At 33.8% G+C, this 16,538-nt stretch overlaps 1 protein-coding gene across 1 annotated transcript in view; it reads left to right on the plus strand.

Annotated features, from left to right (window-relative positions):
- Window positions 1–16,538, plus strand: part of LOC126979135 (uncharacterized) — an 87,125-nt gene that overhangs the window by 44,439 nt on the left and 26,148 nt on the right. Inside the window, exons 2-3 of the mRNA XM_050828364.1 lie at window positions 13,752–13,857; window positions 14,504–14,615. Coding sequence (XP_050684321.1) covers window positions 13,752–13,857; window positions 14,504–14,615 — 218 coding nt within the window. The remainder of the gene's footprint in view (window positions 1–13,751; window positions 13,858–14,503; window positions 14,616–16,538) is intronic.

Below are 16,538 nucleotides of genomic sequence, written 5' to 3' on the forward strand. Positions count from 1 at the left end.
GTTAAACGTGTCATTCATCGAATAGGCTTCTCATAAACAATTGGCCTAATTCTATGAATTGTTGTCGTATATACTTTAAAAATTATTCCTCTGAAACAGAAACACACCCACTATTGCGGTTCAAATTTAAAAAAAAGGTAAGATCCCTTACAAGAACTTTGTTGTTCACATAAACCACAGTGAAAGTAATAAAAAAATCATGGGGCGAATATTTTCTCAAGTTAAACTAATTGAACAAGGGTTCCGTAGCAGAAAGTAATAATAAAAAAGTTCGCTGTAACAATTTATGACGTATTAAAAAAAACTACTAATTAGATCTCGTTCAAACCAATTTTCGGTAGAAGTTTGTATTTTAATGTACATCATTAATTTTTTTTAAGGTTAATATCATTCTCTGATTTCAGAAGTTACAGAAGGTGGGGGGTCACATATTGTACCACTTTGGATGTGTCTAAGGCGCAAACTATTTATTTTAGAAAAAAAATTATTTTCGATACCTCAATATCATTTTTGAAGACCTATCCATAGACACTCTACACTGTATGGCTTTGATGAAAAAAAAATTTTAAGTTTCAGTTCTAAATATCGGGAACACCCAAAATTTAATGTTTCAACGGTTTAGTTTTTATACTTTCGAAAAAAATAGCTGTGACATACGGACGGACAGACAGACAAACATTACGAATCTATAAGGGTTCTGTTTTTTGCTATTTGACTACATAACCCTAAAAAGACACATTATTGAAGCAAATGACATTGACACAAATTAAAATATGACCTACTCTCGGCGTGTTCTATTTTCAAATAAGGTTTAAATTATTGTATTAAAAAATAGCCAGTCCAAAATTTATCAGTATGGCCCACGTAATAGCAACCAGAAATAGATAAAATTCAATTATCTAACACAAGCTGAGCCGCAAAACTTAATTGAAATTGAGTAAGTTAATAATATCATGGCGAAGCGTTAGTTTATTTTAAACAAAAGTCGATCATAACTTGATAAATTTGTGACTATGTGCTTGAACGAAGAAACTACGAAAAAGTATAAGTTCTGATTTCAGACTAGGTTCATTTTAAGTGAACAGAAAGAATATAACTTACATTTTTTTTAATGTTTGCGTATATTACATTATTTAGAAATGGTTTTCAAATTTACCATTGGGATGCCAGCCGCCATGGTAAGTACCACAGCACTAATTTCTATCGTAAAGCAGTAAAGTGCAAACATTGTTGTGCTTCGGTTTGAGGGCGCCGTAGCTAGTGACATACTGGTGTTATGTTATTTCTCTAACGGCCGTTCCCAATATTCAGTCTATTTCTTACGTGAGATAAAAATCGTAACAATCGTTGACTTTTCTGTCCCAATAAACTTATAGACGGTAACTCACCTTATCTGTACACGCTGTCTGTCAATCGGACGACGTTATAGCTTACCAGTGATAGAAGTTTGTATGGGAATTGCAATTCACGCGTCCCAATATAAGGCGATAAGAATGACTTATCGAGTTTATTGGAACAGCTTCAGATTATTGCCAGCTAATTACTGACAGAAGAACGTAGTAATTTATCTCTATCTCTAGATAGTATATTGGGAACGGCCGTAAGTGACGAGCGTAATTGCAGTATCGCTCAGAATTTTGAGCTCAATCAAGAATCCTGAGCGGCACTTACCATCCGACTGTCTTGCTCGTCACTTATTCTGAAAAAAAAAATGTTTTATTTTTTAATTGGATATAATAATCTATTTATTTATGACATGCGACTTATCGACTAAACAAATAGTAACAGTATCACATGCACTTCCTCGTAAGGCACAGCAATGATCATCAATATTAACTAATAGAACAGCAACTTTTTATCCACGATTAGGTTAGTTAAAGATTTTTTGAATATTCGATCGGCATTTATGTGTTCTTATAACTTACACATTTTAATTGACAATGACTTGAAGTGTGTAATGTTAATTTAGATTTAGCTTGAAAATATATTTAGGTGAGATATAGATTTAAGTGTAAAAATTTTAGTATTTTCTTACATATTTCTAGTATATATTATAAAGTTATTTGTTATTGAATGTCAGAATCTATCACACATTCGGAAAAAAAGCACTTCTTCTTGCGCTTCTGGGCAAAAAACTTAACGTTATTTTATTTTATTATAAATATATTTTTTTTGAATAAATTGACTGGACTTATTCACATAGTTCCTAATGTGGCAAGAACAAGAGATTGAAGATAGACAGAATTGCTGACTTATTGGCTTGGACCATGGGTCAAGAGGGCCACAGGATGTCCCAATGATCCGATGTCCGCAGTTAGATATACTGAAATACACTAAAGTTACACTAAGCTGCACGTCTACCATTCTGATTAATACTAACTAGTAATGACTCGTTAGTGGTTTTTTTATGAAGGAGGAGGACAAACGAGCGTCCGAGTCAACGGATGTTAAATAATCACCGTCACGGGTCACCCACATTCTTTTGCAATACCAGAGGACTCACAGGATCGTTGTCAGGTTTTTAGAATAGTGTACGCGCTTTATTTGATCCTTACCCTTAAGAACAAGGAAGCTTTCACGCAATTTATAGATTGATTGTACGTGGAAGAATGTTCCTCGAAAACTGCACTGAAAATACTGGGGATAATGTCCTATTTTGTGGCGTGTCGTGTGAAGCTGGAATTAGGCGGCAGGAATTAGGCCAAATGGATATTCGGAACAGTCTCCGTGATAAATAAGAGAGAAGACACACTATGCAACGCCAAGTGATCTAGCCGTTCACATGGCACTGGGTCCCCGTCTATTCAAACAGCTCTGCGATGCACGCAGTGAAATGGTTCGAGCTGATACTGAGGTGGGCCAGACCAGAGATGACAGCAACTGGACCTGTGGTAGTTGTAGAGCATTAGAATGTGGGTACTGGTTTAAGGTATTACCGCGCTCCATTTATGATGCCCAGCTTCTTCAAAGCCATTGGTTTTGCCTTCCAGGTGACCGTGGAGCAGGCAATAGCTCGAGATTTCGCGCGAAGAGCGATGATAATAAAAATAGGGTTTTTTTACTGGTTAACACGCAAACTTGAGTCTTCTGGGGGTTAAATTGAACAAGGTTTAATTTACTCCATTCTGCAACCTTCTCAAGAGAGGACTTGATAGAAGACACAAGTTTCTTCCGGCACTGCATCCTGCATCTCAATATATGTTGGAGGTGTCCAACATATCATTGATCTGCAGAAGAAACAGTGTAGAAGCTGGCACACGGCCTTAGTCTACCTTGACTTATAGTCACCTGTAAAGAGGCATATTAAATGCGATTATGTCTCTACTAGGACGTTCTTATATAAAAAATAAAAAAGCCAATACTATATATATTACATCCAGTAATTTATAAAACGCGCAGAGTCTCAAGATAAGTATGAATAGAAATATGGTTATAATAACTTCCATCCAGTATTCTAGATTATTCTATTGTAATCACAATTCCGAGAATGAGCAACGAGTTCTTGGTCCTCTTGGATTGCTGGCTTTGTCAATTTAAACCCGTTTTATTAAAGCTTTAGATTAGAAAATTGTACAAAGAACATAATATTTCTACAAAGTTGTATCTTCTAGTATTAAGTCTGTCTCTACTAATCGGACTGTCAGGCAAAAGTTATTTACTAATATATTCATCCATACTATAATTTTTTTATTAAAAAGGAGGATAAACGAGCTTACCGGTCACCTGGGGCTAAGTGATCACCACCACCCACATTCAAATCAAATCAAAATCACTTTATTCATGTAGGTCATGGAAATGACTCTTATGAATATCAAAAAAAAAATATTTCTTATTAAATCTATTGCTACTTCATAAAGAGTTGGGCTAATGGGAAGAAGTAGCAAGAAACTTATTGCCACTGTTTTAATACGTGATTTATCTTTTCATCATATTACAAATAAATTCAATTACAATATAATATAATATGTTAAGTGATGCAACAAACATATTCAAACGTCAAATAGTCAAATGCCTTACACAAGTAAGTCAAAAACATAAACTTATTGAGTACAGTAGTACTGCATCATCCACACACACCGTAAATAAATAAAGGTATTCTGTGAGCATTTTCTAAGCGATTTTATATAAATATATATATAATAACTTTTAAGAATCTTCACGAGCATCATGCATGAGCCAAAAATCTTTGCTTACAATTTGACCATTTTGCTTAGAGTATAATTAATAATTATAAATATTTTTATATTTCATTAAGGGTATTTAAGGCTCAAATCTTTTAGAGCAATTCATACCCAAGATCCATTATCTTGCAACATCCGGGAACACCGCATAAGGAAGCTCATTCCACAGCAGTGTTGTACCTGAAAAGAAAGTTCCTTGAAAACCACACTGTGGAGGAAAAGGAATGTATCATGCCTTTCGCCAAAGACAAATATCATAGGGTATAGTTCTCATCCCTGGGCGCACGCTCCCCAGTACCAGCTTTTTCCATTTGACCGTATACAACGAAAAGCGGCTCGAATCATCGACGATCAGTTTGTTTCCTTATCGTTGCATAGAGATGTGGGTCCTCTCCGCATCTTTTACCGCATATATTACGGAGAGTGTTCAAAGAGTTGTTAGTTAGAAGGTTGGTACAACGGCCAAAATTCCATCCGCATTATTTTAACATCTGGCATTCTATAGCCGCACGCTTAGCGAGAAACTTCTTGCCTCGCACAGTTACTTTGTGGAATCAGTTCTCAGCTGCAAATTTCCCGAACTGTTACGAATTAGAAGCTTTCAACTTTAGAGCACACTCCCGACGTACAGACCGGCAACGTATCTCCTGCCCTCTAGTGTTGCGAATGTCCATAGTAGGTCTACTTCCCATCACGTGGAGACTTTTGCCGACTTACACCCTCGAATAGCACTTTAGACCTAGCCTCTCCGTTTACATGACCAAAGCAACCCACATACTTTTCACCAAAAAATGTCACTGCCTCTATTTTTCATGATAATTTAGAATCTAGATTCCTATGTCATCCGTCAATCAATCCCGAATATCGTTTATTTAAAAAAATACGTTATCAATTGCGTGTGACTGTAGCTGTTATTATTACATTTGATTTTTGCATAAAAGTTAGATTTTTGTTATTATTACAACTTGCAAGCAATGGCCACGTTATAAAGGACTTCAGAATTATGGATAATTTTATACCCAAAATTTGGAAGTGTTTTTGTGCTACAGGCCAAGCCGTCTGCTAAAAAATACAAAACCAAAAAAAACACTCAAATGCAAACCCATTGTCTAATTAATTGCAGGAAACCAGTGATTATCTATATATCTGTATATATAAAAATGAATTGCTGTTCGTTAGTCTCGCTAAAACTCGAGAACGGCTGGACCGATTTGGCTAATTTTGGTCTTGAATTATTTGTGGAAGTCCAGGAAAGGTGAATAAATATGAAAGTGTTCGGAATTAAATAAAAACAACAATTTTGTTTTTCCTTTGATTTGTCCCCCGTCGCGGTCGACCGATATTTGTTTTGTATGGACATATTTTCTATGAGAATTCATTGACGCACGGTTTGACAGTTCTGCTGTAAAACAATTTCATTACAACAACAGGGAGCATATTTTACGAAATAATGCTTGATGTTATGAAATATTATTGACAAATTCATAAAAAAACAATATATTATTTATTACTAGCTGATACACCGCGACGTCGCTCGCGTACGTATTTTTACACCTTGGGTTACATTACTGGACTTTTAGTTGGGATCCCTAATTTTTTTGAAAATGTTATATAGCCTATAACACTCGGGGATAATGTAGCTTCCCAACAGTGAAAGAATTATTATATATACGAATCGGTTCAGTAGTTGCGGAGCCTATTCAATGCAAACAAACAAACAAACAATCAAATCTTTCCTCTTTATAATATTAGTATGTCTGTATCTGTCTATGTTTATTATGTAGACGATTTACATTATTTTCTTAAAAGTTTCTTGTTCCCATTAAATAACAGTTTTAAAAAAGCTATTATAAGTTACAAAGATAATAATTAAAACTATCATCCAGGCATGTTATTCGTTGTAAAGAAAATTCTCTTTTACCTGAGATTATTTTACACAACTTCTTGTAGTCCTTCTGAAACATTATGCTTTTTTTAATTTACTTAGAATATTAATTTACTTTATATTACAAAGCTCTACGCTTCTTAATTATATTTTATGAAAGAAGTTAAGATAGTAGTGGGATCTTGTAAAGCAATATCTAAGTTGACTTTAACAAACGAATCGACGATTTTAAAAACAAATAGAATATAGAGTATATAGAAAATTGAATATGTTTTTATAAATATCAGTTGTAAGAATTTTAAAAGTATCCTTTTTATAAGTATCCTTTGAAGTTTCTATTGGAAAAAGCGTGCGCGTCGTGAATATTTTTGAAGTGAAAACTTTTTCAGCTGCGTTGACACCTTTTGGTAGGGGAAAAATAAATATATGTATATACAGTTCGACAACTTTTGGATGGCTGGAATCTTGTGAGTTCGAGTCATAGGAATCCTTATAGCAATATATCTGTAGCTGTACCACAATAGACATAATATGTCTACTGTGGCTGTACGAGTACAGCTGACGTATTGTGCAATATTAGTGCTGTGTATATGTGATACTAACTGAGTAATTTATATATAGGTTTTTTAATTTCTTACTAAGTCAAAAAATATAAGTTCCGGGGTAAGTAATCACCAACATATCACGTACTAATACCTTCTACGAAACTCGCCGCATCTCATAGTATATTCAAATTCAAATTCTTCGACAACGCGCATGATTTTGATGGTCTGCATAAATTTTCGTATCGTCCCAACTCTACGTAGAACTTCAACATTGATCAGTCGTTGACCCTCCTCAAATGATCTTAATGATTCGGTTCAAAACTCTTGCATCGCTACAGCAAAGAATCATTTTTAAATCGTCTTGTCAGCTGGGACTAAGACAGTAACAATATCCAACACAATATCAAAAAGAGTTACGGCGAGTTCAAACTAGAAAAGACAAAGTTAGAATGTAAACTTTTTCCACTTCAATCGAGTTGCAACATCATTTCACCCCGGACGCGGAGCGCAACTTATTTATGTCGGATAAGCAGTTATTCCCACGATGATTGTTGGAAATACTTAGTATCAGGATGAAAGTTTTCGCTTCTGAAATTAGCTTAACTTAGAATAATCTCTTTTCGTCTTTGACAATGTAAACCTCTTTTACTCTTTTTAACCAAATAGTAAACAAGACGAATAGAAACCTAGCTCTACCCATAGGCTTACAATATAAAAACGTATAAACAAAACGTGACATACACACAGATATACAAGTTAGATAGAGAATGTATGCGACGCAGTTGTTACTGTAACCGATTTTGATTTTCAAGTCGTAAAGAATCAGCCACGCTTGACACTTTTATTATTTTGAAAATTAAACCACCGGCTAACGCACACCGAGACAAATATCAAGCATAACCGGGCTGTCAGTTCATGTGTACGCTAGTATATTCTGAATTTATGCCTCTACCACCCCTCTACGTTTAATGGGTTTAAAGTATTGCATTGTATCAAAGGATTTTTCATTAAAAAAAACAGTGAGTGCGTTTTCCGATAGATTGATCTCAAGACAAAAATTATAAAAAAAAATATATAATTCTATTTAACTTTCATTGAACTTATTTTGTTTTCATTAAGTTGGCAGTTATAACAATCAGGTCGATACAAGTATGAAATTACAGATTTGTACTGAAAAATTGAAATTAGTTTTTTTTTATATAACATATTTTTTTAATCAAAATAATTTCGATTTCAAAAGATAGAACTGTGGTGATGTAGATTCGACAAACTGTCTGAAAGCATTTTGTACTGCCTCCTTATAAGAAAACTATTTATCACGTATAAAAGTGTCGAAATCAGTAATTGTCCACATAAAATGGTAGCCCGTTGGAGCAAGGTCTAGCAAATACGGAGGGTGACGAATGGTTTCTAATCGTAGATCCTGTAGAGTTAAAATGGTTTCTCGTGTTGCATGAGGTTTCGTGTTATCATGGATCAATAATGGTGAAGAACGATTCATGAGTCCGGGCAGTTTCACTGCTAATTTAGCTATCACTGTTCGGAGTTCGGCACATTGGACATCTACCATTATGGCTTGACCAGATGGGACAAAGCTATAGTTAACATTATAGACAGCCAAACAGTTAACATTATCTTTTTATTTGATGCATATAAGTCAATATTTTTGGTATAGTAACGTTAAACCATGCCGCTAATTCATAGGTAGTTTGGCTCGGATCAGCTTCCAATATATTGTGAATAAAAACTAATTGAAAGAGATGGTCTTTCAATAAATATTTATTCACCTGCGTGAGCGGTTTTGCACGTGGTTCGTTCTTCAAATCAAAGTTTCCATCACGAAAGCGGCCCCATTTCAAACGCAACATATTTCGAGCTGTTTATCTCGAATTCGTATTCAATAATCACTAGAACTTTCGAAATATACATCTTTCTTAGCTAGGCTGAATAAAAAGAAAACTGAAAGTCGATAATTAAATGTTTTTTTAAGGAGATCTACATAAGTACCATGTGAAAAAAGTTTCACACAAAAATTACAAACCATGAAGGTTCTATGTCAATTCGAAATACCTATTACAATTAAACGGCAAATTCATATTTAAAAATTAATTTAATTACGAACACGACGTTATATATGTCAAACATAGCTTATCATCATAAATTGCTCTGCACTTTCTTATTATATATATATATATATATATATATATATATATATATAAGTCATTTGTTATTGTATTTGTAAAACATTTTCTATAATGAATTCATTTTAAGATCAAATTTGAAAAGCTAAGTCGAATTTGACAGTCAAAGCTTATCATACCAATTTGAATCACAAATCAAACAACAGTAATACTCGCAAAACTACAACACACCAAAGTATTATTTACAACACAATATCTCGAACTGGAACGGTAAAAGTTTGCGAATTATTATAGTATAGTGGTTTCTACTTTTATTGGTGTCCAGGGAATCGAGTTTCCTGATAAAACGGAAAACACGATCGAATATTCGATAGGATCCGGCGCGTTCCGCTCAGTAAATACTTGCATAAAATTTTATTGTTGTAACGGTAGGAGATTATTATTAGTTTTCGGTATTAGGAATTGTGTCTGGAATTTTCGGAGCGTGAATTTAAGTGAATTACAATATAATCGATTTGGTTAGCAAACAATATTTGCGAAACAATTGTATGGCTTGTACGTTGTTATAGTTATATAAATTTCTTTGTGTTGCTCCGGTTAGAAGTGTGTGGATTAGCTGTAATTTGAATGTTGTATTTTCTTTGATTAACGCGAGTATTACTCATTTATCTGAAATATATACATACTTTTAAAAAAATATAATTTTAACACCAGGAATAACCGTATACTTATTATCTGTAATTAACCTCAAGTTATTCCAAGTTTAAGACTTTTTCGGCCTTACAAATAAACTAGGTATAACGTTATATCTGAGTATAAACCAATGATATGCAAAATGCTTAATTAATATAGACATTTTGCTTATGATTGATTTATTCGGACGTTGAACTTTTCCCGCTTTTATTTGCAGGGCTGCCTGACATTCGGAAAACTTCAGAATTGTCATTGTATTACTATGTTGTCAGCGATATAGTCAACATTTAGCATATTCATGGTTTACTCTCAGTTTTATACCATGTTCATATTTTCTAAGGCCATATTGTCTTTATCTTGAGTTACAGAACGGGGAGAAGTAATTTTAAACTTGGAATAACTTAACATTGCGTTTATTAAAAGTTATGCCTACTACTCGATAAAGTTGACTAAGTAAGTATTTTGTGGGGCGATGTATCTGCTTTTATCTACATCCATGCTTTAAATCCTCTATTAAAGATTCTAAAACAGTAAGCTTATTTCCAACATTAAAACACTCAATGTCCTAATAACCATTGCATCATCCAAACGAATGTTGTAATGAAATTCAGTACAACATTACAACACTCGTTCAGATGATGTAATGGTTACTAGGACTAGCTTTTTTAATGTTAGCAGTTAGCTAACTGTTTCAGAATCTTTTATAGAGGATTCATATTATGGGTGTAGATAAATAACTATACAGCATGATCCTAGAAATTTTTCATAGCAAATGTATTACGAAATTAACAAGAATTGTTAAAAGTAAAGATAACGCTACAAATATATGAACGCCTGTATGTTTACGAACAACATACGTCTAAAATTAATTATCTGGATCAGTTTCGGCTTGGCTTCAGCCACTTGTACGAAAACTTATATTGGTTTGTTTGTCAAAGTTTACTATTAGCAAAATAAATAAAGTATTAATATATTCTTCTTTATGTATATGTTTTGTTGTCGTTGAGAATATGATTAGTTATTCACATGATGTTTTTTTTTATCAATTATTAATAATTTATAAGTATAATTAAATACACCGTATTCCTGGCTATATTATAATATTTAGTATGAATTGTAACTTCTAAAATATTTGCATGTCTGTCAAGACGAAACTAAAAAAAAAACAATTTTTGTCTTTGACTTTGACAGCTGTGGGTAACGCTTACGCACAAAGAGTTTAGCAGGATGAGTATAGGTATATACAGGACCTTATGAGACTACCAAGGTACTGCAATTCATCAGGCAAGTTCATTGAGGGTTATTTCGTTGATTATGATATCCAATGACGTTTTATACATATAGACAAATGACGTAGTCTATAAACAAAGACGAAATACCACAAATTACGAACGAAAGTACGAACGTACCACAAATTAATTAGCTTCGACCGCTATATTACCTTTACATTGTTGCATTCACTGCAGTTCTTTTAAATATTCTTCGACAATAAACAGCAATCCCATACATGTTCATGTATATATGTATAGAACGTCATTGGAAATAATAAAAAAAGTGTAACATATATTGTAAGATACTTCTGAACCATTTCTATGCAAATTCGACACGCACTTGACCACATTTTATTTCATTCTAAGCCTGCAGAATATTGATTTATTTTCATCTGCCTTTACTTAAGATTTTTCGGATTTCATCTTGCGTGTAGTTAAATAAAAATAGAACTGCAATGTTAACATGTATGACTCACCACAGATTTATGTGCCTTCAAATAATGTCCTCATTAACACGATATATGAAGGTTCATTAACGAATTTGCTTTGTTGGTAATTGAGTCCCGCATCCGGTTAATTTGGTATATTTACGGGAACAGTCTGTGACCAATATGTTGGTTAACGATTACAGAATAATATATTTATTTTAATTTGGCTACGTTAATTAGGATATTCGGATAAAACGGCAATCCGATCTGTTTGGACCCGTTTTAACTTTATTTAATTAGTTTACTGCAAATGATTTTTAATTTATTTGTTTTTTATACAATATTCGTTGTAAAAATTGGCGGGCTATTTGCACCTTTTTATTTTACCATTTCATTCAATAAGTGAACGATGTCTTCTTATGTAAAAGTGATTTAAGGTCATTTTGTATTAAGCGACAATAATTATTTCTAATAATAATAGGTGTAAAAAGAAGGTAAGCATTTATTTTAGAAAAATATAGATATATTTTTAGAATAATATTCGAATTTCAAAATAGAAAATTTTTAATCGGTCTCCTGTAAAGTTCCAAATAATCGCACGAACGAATTACGAATACCCCGTGACTACCCTTAGACTTCATACTGTTTTCTGTACAAGAATTAACAATTATATTGCAGAATTTTAGATGAATTTAAGTACGATTTTGCCACATACATACATTCGTATTTTTCCAATCTTACTTAAAAATAATTAAACCGCCAATGATCAATCAATCAATCAACCAATGCCAATCAACAAAAGGATTTCAAGAACCTTTCTTCCACGTACTACAGAGCTGTGGACCGAGCTTCCTTGTGCCGTGTTTTCGTGACGATACGACATGGGTACCTTTAAAAAAAAGCAGGCACACTTTTCTTAAAGGACGGCAACGCTCCTATGATTCCTCTGGTGTTGCAAAAGAATGTGGGCGGTGGTGATCACTTAACACCAGGTGACCCGAACGCTCGTTTGTCCTCCTTTTCAATTAAAAAAAATGAATGGAGAGGCTTTAATATAATTTTGAAGAGCTTGTGCCATTATTCCCTTTGATTATGTCAACGTAAATATTGCAAAACAGAGCTTGCAATATCAAAAGTACATCCCTTTTCATTAAAACATTTTGAAGACAAGCTAAGCTTTACAGAGAACACTCTTCAATCGTAAAACATTGTAACTTCAAGCTGCTAAGTTACTGACACTTGACACGTCCCGGCAATGCAGTCACGCACGGCGTGTTCGTGTGAACACGCGATCAACGAAAGTAACTTAACGTCACGATAATTAAGTACAATTATTTTAATTTTGACGAAATAAACTAGACGTTGGATTGACGTTAATTAAGAAGAATGAGTCGAAGCGATAATGTAAATGGTGTGGATTTATAAGCATTTATTACGATAAGTTTTAAAGAATGATAGCCCAAATGTAAAAAATAAATACTAAGGCTGGATCATATTACCTGTTAGTCTTTAAACTTTAATGACAAATTTAAAGTTAACAATAACGCTGACTTTAACATAGACTACGGAATGTGTTGCACCATCGTATTCATTGGCATAGTTTACGTTTAAAGATATTTATTTCTCATTAAAAACATAATATTGTCACTTACATGAGAACATAAAAATATGATGTAATAATTTATCCGCCGTTCTTTAGATGTTCAGTACATACATGTTACACATTATAGTACTTATTCTTCTTCACAAAATTTAAGATTACACACTTTTACAGGGCACTGTCACATAACAAACAATTTCAGACATGTGTTTTATAAAAACTTTGAAACAATATAGTCTGATAGCTCACGTTTAAATGTTTTTAGTGACCTAATCTTTTTGAGAGATGAAGGTAGACTATTAAAAAGTTAGTTTAAGTTAAAAATTGAAATATCAAGTCAATATCGATTATTAATTTGAAACATTAACAATTGCTATGATCGGTGAAGATTGGACAGATATGGTTAAAAGTTAAAGTTATGAAGTCATCTAAAAATTGTCAAATGGTGCCACTCATTTTTAGCTTCACCGGTACTTTAGCATGTTTGTTATTGCTATAATTAGTTGGTGTAACCCAAGCTTAATGTAGAATTTCACTGTGTCATGGTTTTCAACCATTATATTAATGCTCGTGGAGGCGTCGCGTCGTGGGGAAATTTTTATTCTTACCCTAAGATATTCTACACTGGTTAATCTTTTGAGTATTTTTTGGTGCATCATTTTACAAACATTCTATAATTTAAAATGTAACTGTGTCATGTATCGTATGATTCGTATTCATTGGTACAAGCTTAAAAAGATTTTTAATAATTTTTATGATGATTTCTCGATTGATGAAAAAAAATATATGCACGCAACCCTCGGTGTTATAGTTTGAGAAATGCACGCACACTAACACAAAGTGACATACAAATCGCGAGTGTAAGACTTAGCTTGTCACGCACACTGAAGTAATAAAACTGGCCTGTTTTCATCGCCTAGCAGCGAGATGTTCTATCTAGATGTATAAATTATCTAACTTAAGGACAATATTTATTCGGAGATGTTGAATATTGATATTTGTTTCAGATCCAAAGAGAGACCATTGCAACAAGACTGTCGAGATTTATGAAGATGTTTCTTCCCCTCCGGTCACTGCTGACAACTTCGGTAGACCCCTCACCTGTACATACAGGTAAAACTGTTAATTTTTTTATAGTAGAGGAGGACAAATGAGCGTACGTGTCACCTGATGTTAAGTGACTACCACAGCCCACATTCTCTTGCAACATCAGAGGAATCGCACGAGCGTTGTCGGCTTTTTAGAAAAGTATTTGCTTTTTCTCCTGGAAACACTGCTAAGAGAAGCTCAATCACTCAGCTCGGTTATAAGTGGTAGAAAGTTCCTCGAAAACCGCACTGTGACGGAACGCCACACATCCAGATGGTGGGATGATGACCTCATTTGTGGCGTGTCGTGTGAATATGTAATATGGAATCAGGTGAAACAGCTCTTCGGAAAATGTTGTGTATTTAAGAATAAATGAGAAGAAAGAAATCCAAAAAAATCAAATATTTTTAATCTAAATATGATATGAAAATCAGTTATTGAAGGTGAAAACTACTTCAAAGTTTATTACTAAAACATGATAATTACTGTTACAGTAATCTCTACAACCGTCATGTGTGATTTTTTGGCACTCAAATTCTTTTGGATTCGTCCAACTCCAATTTAATTTAAACGATTACTTATCAATTAGCTTAGTTATTTAGTCATACCTTTAATATTGCACACTGTATTTCACTTATATTTAAATTCAAAAATGTTTCTTTTTCATCAGATTTCGTGCATTTCGTGGGTCACCGAAAGATTGGATTCTACGGATACGTTTCAAGAAGTTCAAAGTTGGGACATTAATTAATGGGACTACGTGTCATAAAGGATATATGCAGGTTTGTTTATTTAAGATATTATATTGTGTGCTGCGTGCCATGCGACTCTTGTTGTAATATTCTGCCACATTATTCAAATCCTTTTGTATGAGATGGCAGTCTGCAGTTGAATCAACGGCATAGTAAATTTTATTGTCATCTGCATACATCAAGAAACGTGCGTGGTAAATATGTCAAATAAGTATGCGTTATACAGCAGTGGTCCTACAATAGATCGCTGTGGAACTCCAGATAACGCATATCACTTTAAATAACAAATTGTTTATGTATACTATATTTTATGTCGGTGACAAAAATATGGCTGGCGAAGTTATTTTCTAAAACGGTACTTCTAGTGACATTACTTTTTGGATATGGATAAGGAAAAAGAATTCGTTCAACTGGTCTTAATTAATATTTTAATCTCTTTTCCTAATCCAAGTTAATAAAGCCAACGAAAAGAAAACGTCGAGCCAACGAAAACTCGAAATTATGCAAAGTAAAACAAAACTTTACGACGTGGAAATCACCAGGCAAGTAATTGAGTTGGCACTCCTTGATTCTACTAATTAATTTCCGAAGTTTTCGACTTCCGGGGTAGAATAGGGGAAAGATAATTATTAGATCATTCCGTTCATTGAAAAGTGCGTCCCCTAGTCTAATAAAATAAATGCATTTGATCCTTTCACTATATGTTTTATAAAAGCATATAGCCTTGCTTATTTCTTTATAATTCTTACATCATCATCATCATCATCATCGCTTATACTGACAGACGTCCACTGACAGACAAAGGCCTACCCCCAAAGATCTCTACGACAGTTTGTCCTATCTTGATCAGATCATCGGTCCATCTTGTGCCTACCAATACTGTGTCTTCCGTTACATTGTCGCCATTCGAGGACTTTACTGCCCCATAGCCCACCTTCCTATGTGTCCTTGCGACAGCCACTTCAGTATCGCAATTGCTATGTTGGTAACTTTGTTTCATCTACGAATCTCCCCACTTCTGATTTTCAACCTCGAGCTCTTATTTTGCAATTACTCTTATGATATTTATTTTAATAGTGTAATGCAAACAGCTGTTGTACTTTGCATGACAAATTAACGGTAACTAATGTATTTAATTTTTGAAGCTTAAAAATGAATCCATCTAAATTGCACTTAATTTAACATATTTTAGTAACTTATCCTTAATAATAGACATATTATACCATCACATGTGTTTGTAGACTTACAGAAGGGAAATAATCCTGCCATACATTGTTTTGTTATACAAAGGAGTTTCAGCACGCTTGATTTTTACCGAAATCTTCAGCAATCATCGTCGTAGCTGAACCATTACACACAAAACCTTCACATATTATACACCTTAACCTTCCTCATGTCTTATTGCGAAAACCGTAGCGTCGAAGACAGACGCGGCGGGGGACTATGTTTTATAATAATATGCAGTGAAGAAGTTATGAGACGAGCTTTATTTATGACCTTGGAGGCAATTATTAAGTTGCTAGAGCACGGGTTCTAATAGCTGCCCGCATTTTAGTACAACTTACTTGGCCTTGAGTATAAGTATGACCTACTACTAATACTACTAACTAACATACGACACTTGCCGATGCTTCATTCATCATTATGACATTGTTGTTTTTCCATACAATGAAAATTATTGTCTTGTACGTTCTAAGTACGGTACGAATAAGAATAATATTGGAAAAATACCCAATGTTATTAAATTGATTTATTTTTCTTCTATCGTGATGATAAGTTCGATTAGAAGAACGAAGCAGACTTCGCTGAACAGGATCGACCACACACCCCAAGCAGCAGATCTGTACGCATAGACAAATCCTAGCTATATTTTATGGATGGGAATGACCCGCTCCACGATTCCACAACAAATATTCAAGCTAAGAACCTTATTGTTTATTGAGTAGTAGAAGT

The sequence above is a fragment of the Leptidea sinapis genome, chromosome Z (genome assembly GCF_905404315.1).
Source record: "Leptidea sinapis chromosome Z, ilLepSina1.1, whole genome shotgun sequence".
Taxonomy (NCBI): Eukaryota; Metazoa; Arthropoda; class Insecta; order Lepidoptera; family Pieridae; genus Leptidea; species Leptidea sinapis.